The following is a 14,447-nucleotide window of genomic DNA, read 5'->3' on the forward strand; positions in this document are numbered from 1 at the left end:
GGAAAAAATCAAGGGAGAGCCCTACTTCGTTTGGCCTCCTAAGATGATGGGGGATCCTGCTCGGCGCAACCAGGAGTGGAGGTGTACCTACCATCGTGAGAAAGGGCATAAGACGTAGAACTGTAGAGACCTTAAGAGGCATCTCAAAGACTTGGTTACTGCCAGCCACCTCTAGCAATGGATCAATGTGGAAAAGACAAGGGCAAAACAGGGACAACCCCCAACCCCTCTACCAGAGGACCAAGCTCCAAGGCTAGTGATAAACGTTATCCATGGGATGACCGACCCCCAAAGGGAGAATGCCCTTCGTAGCGAGATTCAGAGAGCCACGCACTTGCAACAAGTCATGTCAATAGGACCATTGCTCAAGAAGTCTATAACGGAAGCAAAGCCCTCTCAATTCAACAGGTTCATGGCTCATAATGTTTCCTATCATTTCTACTCAAAACAACCAACATTTTTCTTTTGAGTATTTGAATTATGAAAAAAACAAGTTGATTGGTTGTTAAATATTTATAATACCAAAATTATCTCTTAAAATACAAAGAAAAAAAAATAAAAAAATCTCACTCATGTCCTCTTCTCACATGCTTTGTTTTCTCACTCATACAAACATGATAATGTCATTTCTTTTCTTTTCTCATCCCATGATCCAAATGGAGTGTTAAAGTTCTCAATTTCCTAAAGTTTCTCCCTAACCAAACAAGGCATTAAAATTTGCGACAAACCAAAACAACACTTTGGCTCGTTTTCTCAGCAACCAAATAGAATATACTTCAATAATAATGGTAAAATAATGATGAAACAAACTAGGCACAAAAAGGAAGGGCAGTAACGACCTTTTCTTCTTGGTGCGAATCCAATGGAGTGTTGGGAATTCCAGAGACCTCTGCCGAAGAAGACACCTTGCGAATCTTCGCTCTCTGCATCGTTTGGGAAGTGGCTTGACTTTTTTACTTTTTGATTTTTTTTTTTTTGACAATTTTAGTTTAAGTTAAAAAAATCTCATTTGGGTTTGATTTTTTTTGAATTTTTTAATTTTATGAGAAAAAAATAATAATTATAATTTAAATGTGAAATTTTATTTTATTCACGGGCTATTTTAACCTTTTAGCCGCTCACCCTAACATGCCAAACGAGGGCTGAGTGAGTGATGAAACTTGGGTTTTCACTTTTCACAGCCCTAGCTAAAAAGTAAAAATGGGAAATTTCAACGTAATTTTTTTTTTTTGGGTAAATTATACTGATATCTGTTGAGATTTTTATTTAATACAGATCCCTTTCTCACATTTGAAAAATTATACTTACCCTCTATCAAATTAAAATGACATATTTGTACCTTAACTTTTATACATATAAAATAATAAAATAATACAGAGATTATGTTCATGTCATTTCAAGATAATTAATAATTATCTTCTTTAGTTTAACTCACACAAAAAAATTGAGTGTTTTTTTTTTCGTTTTTTTTACTGAATTTTTTAAAATATTTTAAGTAATTTTTTTTTTTTAGAAACATCTAATCTAGATATACTTAAAAAATATAATATTTTGTGATTTTTTTTTAAATTCACCAAATATAAAATATATATATATATATATATATAAATACAAAAATTTAATATATTATCTTATTTTGTTGTACTCAATGATTTTTTTAAAAAGTTTTTTGTACACATTTTATACTTTTTAATATGTCTGGATTAAATTAATCTAATCTAGATAGAAAGGTGGAAATAAAAATGAAAAATTATGTTCATATATAAAAATTTATACAAAAAAATATCATAAAAATATTATGATAGTGATATTGTTGTAAATATAAATTATATTTATGAGTGTTTTGATTTAAAATGAAAAGTCACCATTAAATTATATCATCGTGTCTGAAAATTCTATCTAAAATTTCTATTTATATATCATTACTCAATAATGATATGTGTATAATTTAATGATGGAAAGTTATGGAATGTAATCATGATGATAGGAAGAAGAAATGACAGGAAAGGGGGCAAAATGGTCGTTTAGAAGATCTTAGGGCATGACATCAGCAATCTAGGGACAATTTATAATGAGATTACAAATCTTAAGAGGGGAATGTAATTTTTCAAATGTGAAGGGAGAATCTGTATTAACCAAAAATATTAGTGGGTGTCATTGTAATTTACACTTTTTTTAAAAAAATAAAAATAAAAATAAAAATGATTAGTAGCTCGAATTTAAGTTTGCCCGAAAGCCTGAATTTGTGCTTGTCGGTAGACCACCCAGACAACCGGTGCAACACTTGTTTATTGCAGTTGTCACCGTTGTTGACCACGACTGTCACCTTCTTGCCGGATGATTGACCGAACAACCGACAAGCCAAAATTTGGGCAATTTCGAACAAAATTAGATTCGCGCTACCAATTAGTGTTGAAAAAAAAAATATAGCAAATGTTATACACATTAATAATTAAAGTCATAAAAAAAATTATAATTTTAATGATTGTTTTGGAGTTTGCTTATTTTTTAAATTTTTTATTTATTTTCGTCTTTAGTAATTTTTTTAAAATTTTCAAAAAAAATTAGGTTTCTAGATTTAGCTCAACATGAAAAACCAGAAATTTATAATTTTTTTAAAAAAATTCTATAAAAAAATCCATAAAAGTAAAAAGTAAGCAATTTTTTTTGGCCTTTTTAATTTTTTTTTGAAATTTTTCAAAAAAAAAATATACTTTTAAAATTTGTCTCAACAAGATAAACCAGAAAAGTAAAAAAAATTACTAAAGACAAAAAAATTAGATAAAAAGATGTGGCTTTTTTTTTTTTTTTTTGGTGTTTCCAGAAGAGGTTATAAGAGAAAAGAAATATTATGATTTAGTTTCCTTTTGTTTTAAGATTATGAATAGTCTTTTTATTTGTTCCATATCTAAAAGGGTAGTTTTGATATTATAACAAAATAATATTGTGGGGACATAATTTTTGAATGACAACACGTGGCTGAGGTGTCACCGAAGTGTCAGCCAAGGTGCCACGTGTCTTGGTCATGACGTCGAGATTATTTCGACTAGGCCGAGGTTATCTGCAAAGATATCGGAATCCAGGATAAGCGAATAAGGGACAAGAGTCCTAGAATGAGAGAGGACTTCAGTTTGGATAAAGATAAGACTCTTAGAGAGTTTATCCCAATTCTACTGAGAGTCCAAGATTAGCAATAATCCTAAGTCCATTGAAGTTAGGTTTCTATTGGGACTAGGTTTGTGTTGGCTATAAAAGAGAGGCGCCCTCATGGGTCTAAGGTATGCTTTTTATACGCTGAATAGTGAGTTAAACACTTTTACTATCTTTGAGAGATAACTGACTTGATCGTTGGAGTGCCCCCGGATGGACGACCCATTGCCGGAATCTTTTCTTTTTGTGACAGGTCGTTCGGGCTTAAACTATTCTGCAAGTGTTCTCCAGCTGAGTGCTTGATTGGCAGTGTGGTCGGAAATCTACACACACAATTTGGTGCCGTCTGTGGGAAAGAAAGGAGAATAGATGGCCAACGACGGACAGAAAAAAAGGTTAGGGACGACACCCCTACTAAAAGTGAGAAACATATTGACCCTGACGTCGAAGAAGACAACTGCAACGAAGAGACTCGTGATAAGAATCACGGAGGAAAATACGTCGGCCAGGAGGGCGGCGTACCGAAGAAATCAGACCGGAGTGGGTATTATAACGAGGACGATCTCCAGGTATGGAAAGATAGATGCTTGCGGAGGGACGACGAGATGAAGGGAATGGCGGACAAATTGGCGGACCTACAAACGGTCGTCAATCTCATGATGCAGAACAACGTCATGCAGTCACTGTTTCCTTTACAAGATACGCCGATTCCAGCGGCCAAGAAAGATGCCCAGAAAGGGGGGCAGAACACGGTTTCTGCAGTCCTTCAGCATGGCGGGACCAAGAAACATTCTCACCGGCCTTCGCGGGAGGTCGGGCATGGAGAATCCCAGAAGACACGATCTCGACCTAGATGATTAGGTCCGAGAAGAGAAGAGCTCAGCTTAAAGTGAGCAAATCCCAGATTTTAGAAGACAAGATCTCGGCCTAGATGATTAAGTCCAAGAAGAGAAAACCTTAGCCTAAGTTAAAGACTTTTTATATAAGGTCCATAAAGGAGTAAGTGGAAGCCATGTAGAGGGCTGGAGAATGATGCTTGGGAGTTGGAATTTTCAAGCCAAGATCGGTTTAATACTTGTTGAAATTTTTAAAAAAAATTTACAAGTTGAAGTTAAACTGAGGTCATGTTTAACACTTGTTGAAATTTAAGAAAAATTTACAAGTTGAAGTTAAACCGATGTTATGTTTAACACTTGTTGAAATTTATGAAAAATTTACAAGTTGAAATTAAACTGAGGTCATGTTTAACACTTGTTAAAATTTAAATTTACATGTTGAAGTTAAACCGAGGATGTGTTTAACACTTGTTAAAATTTAAATTTACAAGTAGAAGTTAAACCGAGGATGTGTTTAACACTTGTTGAAATTTTGAGAAAAAGTTACAAGCTGAAGTTAAACAGGGGTCATGATTAAAGGAATGAATGATATGGGTTTCATCACCTCAGAATGCCGAGGTAATAGAACTTAGGGGGCAGTTGTGGGGACATAATTTTTGAATGACAACACGTGGCCGAGGTGTCACCGAAGTGTCAGCCGAGGTGCCACGTGTCCTGATCATGACGCCGAGATCATCTCAGCTAGACCGAGGTTATCTGTGAAGATACCGGAATCCGAGATAAGCGGATAATGGACAAGAGTCCTAGAATCAGAGAAGACTTCAGTTTGGGTAAAAATAAGACTCTTAGAGAGTTTATCCCAATTCTGCTGGGAGTCCAAGATTAGTAGTAATTCTAAGTCTATTGAAGCTACGTTTCTATTAGGACTAGGTTTGTGTTGGCTATAAAAGAGAGGCACCTTCATGGGTCTAAGGTATGTTTTTTATGCTCTGAATAGTGAATTAAGCACTTTTGCTATATTTGAGAGATAACTGACTTGATCGTCGGAGTGCCCCCAGGTGGACGAACCACCGCCGGAATCTTTTCTTTTTTGTGACAGGTCATTCGGGCTTAATTTATTCTGCCAATGTTCTCTAGCTGAGTGCTTGATTGGCAGTGTGGTCGAAAATCTACACACATAAATATTTAGTGGTTTCATTTCTCTCCATTTTTTGAGAGATTGAAAATATGAGAAAAATGTGTTTATTTTCATTTCTTTCTATTTCTCTCAGATTTGGTAATCCAAACAAGGGATTGAAATATATTTCTTCCAATTTCTTTTTCTTTTTCTCCAAATCATTCAAATCAAACAGAGTGTAAGAAAGAAGACAATAGGGTTATATGAGTCATTTTTGCTAGTGAAGTTGTTTTAGTTTTCCTTCAAATGACTCAACTTTACAAGATATATTTTGTCCATTTTCATAGCATCCATTGCTATGCAAAGGATCTTCTCGCCATTTTACCCATATCTACTTGCTTCATATTTGCTTTTTTTCCCCTTTACTCTACACCATTTGATCATTTAAAAATATTATCATTGAAAGAATATGATCATTTAAAAATTAATTTAATAATATATTTTAAAAGAAATAAATATTATGTAAGCAACCACGTCAATATTAGGTGCACATGTAACATGCCATAAAAGAAATGTTATATCTTTTATTTATATTTATAGTATTTTTTTAAAATTAGTTAAGTTCATTTGATTGATTATTTAAAATAAATAATATAATTATAGTGCACACTAGCTAAATTAGTTAGGCAAAATAAAAAATACATTTTTTTTTGGGTGTAATTTTACAAGATATTTTACCTACTAGCCATGGACTTGCTCTAATATTTAAGGTGTTTTGCCAAGCCTAGGGGGTCCTTATGTGGCTTACAGATAAAAAAAATTGATATTATCTATCTCGACTAACTTGTCTCATGGCCTGTTCCAGCCCGCTTGAGTGCCTAACTCGTAAAAAATGATTTAGGACTTCAGACAAAGATTTGTAACCATAATCCGCCAATAAACCCGACCTGTAAGAGCATGCATAGGTAAGTCCAATGATTAGTTTTTTTTTTTTTTGGTCTAATATTTAATTTGATTTTTTTTTGTTCTCATATTTAAAATTTTTACTTTTTTCCTTTCCATTTGCCCCTCCATTTGTAGGTATTATATGTTATTTGATTTTTTTTTTATTAAATGAGATGTAAAATGATAAAAAAAAATAAAAATACTTGAATTATGTGGGAAAAGTAAATAAGAAAAATAACTAATGAAAATATTAAAAATATGTGTAGAACTTTTATACAAGTGTAATGAAAGGTGTGTAGCCGAGTTTGATTTGATTTTAACCCGAAAGATTTGGATTTCATTTGTAAGTGAAACGTAATTTTAATTTTCTAAGGGTAAATTACACTTATACCCCTTGAGGTTCGAATTTAATACATATTGCTTTATGACGTTTGAGAAATTACACTAATCCTCTTGTCATTGTAATTATTTAGACGAAATGAAGACATTGAACTCATGCACTTTCTCTTTTCTTACTTTACTATACTTCATCAGTTCATTTTTTTTTTCCTTTCCTTTGCTTTACTTTTTTTTTTTTAATGTAATTTACTCTATTTTTCTACTAAGAGTTATTGTCTTTTATATAAGTAAGAGGTGTTTGTGAAATGAGACTATAAATCACAGGGGTAGGAATGTAATTTCTAAAATATCAGGGAATGGAATGTAATTGAACCAAATCTCAAGAAATGTCAGTGTAGTTTACCCATTTTCTAAATAGGCCCCACTCATACTAATTTGGTCAAAATTCGAACAACCTATTAAAATATGCGATTTAAGCTTTATTTGGAAAGAAGGGTTAGGTCAGATTGGGTTGGGTTGGGTTAAATTTAAGACTATTTTAACCTTAAAAAGATAGAATAAGTTTTTTAATCTAATAAGACAAAGTATCACATTTAACTCATAATCATTATATTTTCTCTCATAAAAAGTCAAAAAAATAAAAAAATCATTCTCACATAAGACTTTTTAATTCTAAATTAAAACAATTAAAAAATTAAAAAATCAAAATGTGAACTCACCGCCCAAACCAACCCTTAAGCCTATTCCGTCGTATTGTTGACGGAAAATGCTAGAGGTCCCAAATTTTCTACCAAATAAATGACCAAATGTCTCACATGGGTGTGGGGCCCACAAAATTGCGGACCCCACACCCATGTGAGACATTTGGTCATTTATTTGGTAGAAAATTTGGTGTCCCTAGCATTACCCATTGTTGACCCTAGCCGAGCCCTAGTTGTGGGTTTATACTAGCCGTTTCCTCTTATAAAAGATTTACACAGCTTTTGGGTTTTTAACCCTCGCCTGATAAAGGGTCAAGAATTCCAATCCAAACATCTCCATGGAATCACCGGAAGAAAAGGTTGTCACTAACATTTTTTTTTCTCTTTTGTTTAATTGTTATTTTATCATTATTATTGCTGTTATTGTTGTTATTATTATGTGTTAGTTTGGGATGTGAGTTAATTTTTAACTTTTTTATTATTTTAGTTTGGATTAAAAAATTTCGCTTATGATAGATTTTTGGGTTTTTTTCTTTAAATTTTTGTAAAAAAAATAAAATAATTATGATTTAAATATGACACTTTATCTTATTAAATTAAAAAATTTATTTTATCTTTTTTGATATTTTAGTCAAAAAGGCCAAAACCCTTCTATGCCTAACGAAGGCTATATTTCGTTTGGTTGCTGAGAAAACAGTGGGGAAAAAAAAGGTATTTGGGAAAATTATTTTTGGTTAAAATAATCAATAAAAACAAAATAATTTAAAATAGTGAATAATTTTATTTTTTATTTTACAATCATCAAATCAATTAAAAAAAAAAATTTATCATCCCAAATACAACTTTTTTAGCATGCAAAAATAGTCAAAAAAATCAAAAAAACCAATTAAAATAGCCAAGTTGCCAAACCAGACCAATTTGAGTTCATTGGGTGTTTTGGAATATTGGTAAAAAACTGTCTTTTTGGCTTTTTGACTTTTTTGATGACTTTTTTGGCAAAAAAAACTAGGTTCTAAAAAGTCAAAAAAACTGGCTTTTTTTAGCTTGTTGCCAACATGCTCCAGTTGTTTTTGTTTCTTGAAACAGAGAATTTCATTTCAGTTCAATAAGGTCGAAATACGTTTTCTTGGCATCCAAATGTGATGATAAGTTTTGGTTGGAAGTTAATTATTTGGTTGAATGACTGTAGATTCTGATTTCTTTGGTGAGATTGTAATTATTTGATGTAATTGTAAATTCTTGCCAAATTTTATCTATATATATTTTTTTGGTATTCAAATTTTATCTATATATTCAATGGGAAATGTTGCGTCAATTTTTTGGGGAAATTACAAAAGAAAAAAATAAAAATAAATCAAAGTTTGACCTTTATTACAAAATAAATCCTCAGTTTTTAATTTTTGCAATCTAAATTCTAATCTTTTAATTTTTTTTTTTTCAATTTAAACCATCTGTCTATTTTCATTAAGTAAAATCGATAGGAAAAATGGTATTTTAGTCATTGAACTCAACAAAAATAGTATTTTAGACATTTTGTGTATAACTACATTGAGTTTAATGACTAAAATACCTTTTAATTGTTGGTTTTACTTAGCGGAATTAGATTAATGGTTTATATTGAAAATAAATAAAAAGATTAGGGTTTAAATTTGTTAGTGTAATATTAGTGTGCAATATCTAGTGTAATATTAGTGTGCAATATCTAGCTGTCCAACTGTCCCACTAATGATAATGTTTCTGCTTTCGGTGTGTTAATTAGTATCCTATGTGTATCACCTTTCCTCTCTATAAATGAGAGTGTTGTAAATCATATCAATATACAATATTCATCAATACAATTTATTCTCTCCTTCTCTTTCTATCAATTTATCTTACATGGTATCAGAGCTAGGTTAACAACCTAGTCATTCTGCTTCACCGGCGGGCGGCAGCCTCGCCTTGGCCGCCCGCCGGACCTCAACACATACCTCCTCTCCTTTCACCTTGGTCTCACCTTTCCGATGCTCTAGTCTATACCATTGAGGTGCCAAAGGGCTATCTGGTGGAACCCTTGTAGGCACTTCATTCATGTCGAAAGTCACTTTCGCTATAATATCATCACCACCTCCATCGGCGTCGTCCAAGTCGGCAACGGCAGCTTCGAAAGCGTCCTCTTCACAATCATCCCTCTCTACTACCCTTTACTGGGTACACTCTCAAGAACATTTCACAAACAGTAGCAGTTCACACACAGACACATCACCATTGACATCATTACACAGCAGCACACATGGGCATGAAGACACAAAACCCATCCCTCTCTTCTCTCTCTTTCGCATGGAAGATCACCCCTTTGCAGCTCTAAATCTGGGGCGACACACGGCACAAAGAGACCCACACACATATACTCAACACACCCAGCAAACACACAACACACGATAGAGATTCACACACACACGGTTTTAGAGAGAGAGCATTACACCAAACCCAGCTTTCTCACTCTCGGCATCAACCCACTGAGCTTCACCTTAGACACGATACACAAAAGCTTCATACGCCCACAAAGCTTGACACCACACATACCTACACACTCTCTCTACATCTCTCTCTCACTGCTACACAAAACACACACACACTGCCACCTCTCTCTCTCGGTGCTATCACACAGAACCAACCCACACACCATACATTCACACCCCCATATAGACAGCACGACACAGACCCACACTACTCACATTTTTCGAAGCTCTCTCTCTCTCTTTCACTTCCCGTGGCCTCCCAGATGCACTTTATGATGAAAACATTCTTTTTTAATCAACCCACTCCTTCTCTCTCTGGTCCCTTTTTTACTCCACCGGACCCACTTTAATCATATCTCTCATTTGCCTTAATTTATTCCATCCACAAGCGCACATGCTTTCTCCATTAATACATTTTTTTTATTATTATTATTATTATTTTTATTATTCTTAACACCAAAAAAAAAAAAAAAAAAAAAAAAAAAAAAAAAAAAACAAACAAACATCTTACCTTCATTTTGTTTTACGTTTTTTTTTAACATCTCTACTCTGTGTTGAGCTGATTTACTCCACTTTATCCATCCCTTTGTTTCAACCTCAAATAGGTTTCTATCTTCACACCTATTTGAGTTTGAGGGGGGGTTCTACATAAATCATGGTGAGTATGGTTACACACCATGGGAACCACTCAAGCTGAGCATGGTTATACACCATGGGAACCACCCAAGCCACCACATGGCGCACTCCCTAAGTCGCCCCCTTGGTGCACCACCACAATCTTTTACATCGGTCCGGCATGACTCCGTAAACTGTCCCGACATTGATTCCGGTCAGCTTCTACATCGGTCCGGCATGACCCCGTAAACTGTCCCGACATTGATTCCGGTCAGCTTCTACAATCGGTCCGGCATGACCCCGTAAACTGTCCCGACATTGATTCCGGTTAGCTCCTACAACGGTCTGACACGACCATACAGTGTTTTCACCAACGGTTCGACACGATCATACAGTGTCTCCTATCCTATTTTATTTTCCTGTTTTGTTACTCTTTCCAAACTCAAGTTGGTTAGTACCTATCCTCCTTGAGTTTGAGGGGGGCTGTTAGTGTAATATTAGTGTGCAATATCTAGCTGTCCAACTGTCCCACTAATGATAATGTTTCTGCTTTCGGTGTGTTAATTAGTATCCTATGTGTATCACCTTTCCTCTCTATAAATGAGAGTGTTGTAAATCATATCAATATACAATATTCATCAATACAATTTATTCTCTCCTTCTCTTTCTATCAATTTATCTTACAAAATTGATAAAATTTAAAACTCAGCGTTTATTTTGTTACAAGAGTCAAACTCTATATTATTTTTTGTAATTTCCCCTAATTTTTTTTGCATTGAGGGGTTCAGTGACGAAAGAAACGACGTGACGATAAAAAGAGAACTATCCTAACTTGTTTGGATGATTGAAGAGATACAAAATGAAAGACAAACTAGTGAGAAAAAAATAGAAAAAGTTGTTCTCAAACTCTTTCTCAACAAAATTAGTGAGATTATGGAAAGTTGATATATATGTATTTTTTTATTTTCAAAATACCTAAATTACTAATCTAATTACATAACATTGAAAATAAAATGACATTTTTTATTTATTGTCCATCCAAACACAATAGTGAAAAATCATAATCATTTCTTTTCTTTTCTTTACTTTTTTTCTTCTCACCTAGATGAAAAATCATATTCTCATCGTTTCCTTCACACTAATCAACTATTTGGTTAGCTGTGGAACTTTTATTATTAAAAATCAGATAATGCTGAATTATTGTTTGTAATAATGGTGTTATATCATGACATATCTCGAAATAATGGTTATGGATGGGATCACCATAATAGTTATCCTAATGTGTCAGCCAGAAGATAACTTCAAACAAAGTGGAAAAAATAGGAGGAAATTTCAGATTGTTTAATTGACAGATCTTGGCCAGAATTGTACTAAAATTGTTATTAAAAATCTTGTACGAAATGTAATATTTATGTTGTCTGTTTTGTTCTTTTGTTTTATATTTCTTATGCTGATTAAGGGTTGGATTGGATTGTTGGAATGGTTAAAAGTGGTGGTGCAAAGAAAATAGTCCACAACTATGACTTACATATTGTTGTTGTTGTTGCTGTTTTGGTTTGTTTTGTTTTCGTTTTCTTCTTCTTCTTTTTTAATGAAAAGAAAAGTGTTGGTTGCTTTGAGTAGAGATAGTTGGAAACGATATGAGCCTGAGCTTGTCACTTTGTAAGGAATATATTGAAATTTTCATTTGTTTGGCATATTTTACAAGGCTATGTCGTTCCTATCCTTTGTTTGGCTGCTGAGAAAACTTAGAAAAAGTAAATGATGATTGAGACCTTTAATTTACTATTGTGTTGGTTCATATGTAAACAAAAACCAAACAACTAAGCTTGGAATAATTTGTGTTGAGATGAGCTTGAATTTTGTTTTTCTTTGGAACTGAGCAGGAAATGATTTATACGAATTCCCATTTATTTTTCGTGTTTTCTTGAAAAGCAGAATGTCTATACTTCCCATCGTGCCACCAAGGTTCCTTAGAAAAGAAAAACAGTGACAGGTTCATTAAGCATATGATATGCAGTCAAAATTGTTAATGAGGGTTTGGGGCTTAGCTCAAATACTGGTTGTGATCTTCAGTAGCTTATCAATGTGTTGCAAATGAATGTACCTGCAAGTTGCAACTAGGAAGTTGTAAAAGATTGTGTCAATTACCTGTAATAGCATATACTTGGCTTGTGTTGGCTTACCTTGTTAACATGAGCTACATGTTTTTTAGTTAGTACCCAATACAAATACTGAAGCGACATTTGGATTCTAGGGCTCTTATAAATTTATGTTTTGGACACTTGACACTTGCAAGGATATGGGATATGTCTCCTAAATGCCTAGTTGGAGATGCACCCAACAAGTAGGTGTAAGTCAAGTTTATTATATAACTATGCGTAAGACTTCTATTTTATTTGTAGAATGATATATTTTAAGTTTTAAACATCATTTTACTGTTAAGACACATACCTGAACCTAACGCCTATATTGTACCGAGTCCATGTTACATAGATGGTCATGTTTCTTCTCAATTTGAACATAGAAAAGTAGCATTATCTGATTGATCCTCTCAGTATGATCGCACAATGCTTCTTCTGAATGGCTTTCATTTTCATTTCCTTCTCCTGTTTTTGTTGTAGATGAACATATACTTGAAGGTCATTAAAACTGTTGCCTTAAAGGTGAAGACATCCGAGACAATCAGAAATCTAAAGGCAATGTTACGCGAGAAAGAAGGCATTTCAGAAAATATTCAAGAGCTCTTTTTCACTGGTGAACGACTCAACAATGACCAAAAGCTTGTTGATTATGGCATTCAGACCCACTCCACTCTCCATCTCATCCTCCAAAATTCATGTCCAATAAATTTCTTCATCTACATACCATCAAACCAAAAAATATTTGAACTTGAAGCGAAGACTCGCGATACTGTCCAAAACATCAAATCCTTGATTCAGGACAAAGAGGGTATACAACCAGATTGTTACAAACTTTTCTACGGTGGAAAGCCACTGGAAGATAACAGTACTTTGGCCTTTCTCAATATACAGCCAGAATCTATTCTTCATTTGGTCTTTAACCCAACAGATACGCTGTCGATTTCTGTGAAAATGTCTAATGGAGAGATCCTGAAACCTGAAGTTAAGCTCTTGCACACAATAAGTGATGTCAAGGGAATAATTGGGAGTATGATTGGTGTCCTGGTCAGTGACAATGATGTAGTGTATGATGGAAAGAGACTCGAGGATGGGAAGAGTTTAGCTTTTTATAACATCATAGAGAACTCTATCTTAGAAATTTTACCTAAGTTGCCTTCTCCGTTTCAGATATTTGTGAAGCACTGGAATGGAAAAACTCTAGTTCTTACTGTACTCCGACAGGACAAGGTCAGAGACCTGAAGGATATGATTTTCTATAGGCTGGGAGAGCCAGTTAGTCTTTTGTTTGCTGGAAAATCACTTGAGGATGACCAGGATTAGGCTAGTTACAATATCCATAAACTTTCCATTGTCCATATAGCCGTTCCGCTTCCACTGCAATCTGGAAAATATTGTAAAAAACTAGAGAAAACATTGCCTTCTCCATTTCAGATATTTGTGAAGCACTGGAATGGAAATACTCTGGTTCTTACTGTACTCGGACAGGACAAGGTTAGGGACGTGAAGGATACGATTTTCAATAGGCTGGGAGAGCCAGTTAGTCTTGTGTTTGCTGGAAAATCACTCGAGGATGACTAGGATTTGGCTAGTTACAATATCCAGAGACTTTCCATTGTCCACATAGCCATTCCCCCTCCACTATAATCTAGAAAATATTGCAAAAAACCGGTGGAGGAAGTATCCAAAGCATACAATGAAGATGGTTTTCTTTGAAAGTGCTGTACGCATGTTTCAGTATTTCATTATCAGATGAAGGTTTCTAATTCCCTTAGTATGCATTTTGAGACTATCTGTTTCAACTGCTATCCTTTTTGGACATATTTAAGTATGTTGTTATGTGGGTATGGAGAAAAAGTAACTCTAATATGAATATATGATGTTGCATCACTTTCTATTGTTCTTTGGCCACTATGGTCTTGTTCATACTTTAATATCTGGTTCTTTACAAATGCTATCAATAGTAGAATTATATTAAATAAAAAAACAACTAGCTAAAGTATAAGGGAATCTTGGGAAAGGTAAAGTTTTAGCTGTTTGACATAACTCTGTGGAATTGCTTTATTTTACCCTAATGGTGAGGAAGAGAAAGAACTGTTGTTGAA

General features: G+C 33.9%; 1 protein-coding gene across 1 annotated transcript; it reads left to right on the forward strand.

Moving 5' to 3' along the window:
• The first annotated feature begins 7,302 nt into the window (after window positions 1-7,302).
• LOC145794627 (uncharacterized) lies at window positions 7,303-14,253 on the forward strand. The gene is made up of 2 exons (XM_082877036.1): window positions 7,303-7,447; window positions 12,826-14,253. The coding sequence occupies exons 1-2, from the start codon at window positions 7,427-7,429 to the stop codon at window positions 13,663-13,665; spliced, it is 861 nt and encodes a 286-aa protein (XP_082733162.1). The 5' UTR covers window positions 7,303-7,426; the 3' UTR covers window positions 13,666-14,253.
• The last annotated feature ends 194 nt before the right edge of the window (window positions 14,254-14,447 follow it).

Source organism: Camellia sinensis, chromosome 7 (assembly GCF_055761805.1).
Source record: "Camellia sinensis isolate YWXY chromosome 7, ASM5576180v1, whole genome shotgun sequence".
NCBI lineage: Eukaryota > Viridiplantae > Streptophyta > Magnoliopsida > Ericales > Theaceae > Camellia > Camellia sinensis.

Bases quoted from the DNA above. Each gene is read 5' to 3' on its own strand.
- LOC145794627 (XM_082877036.1), top strand. From the start codon at position 7,427: ATGGAATCACCGGAAGAAAAG. The intron at 7,448-12,825 runs GTTGTCACTAAC...TTTTTGTTGTAG, and splicing joins TGGAATCACCGGAAGAAAAG to ATGAACATATACTTGAAGGT.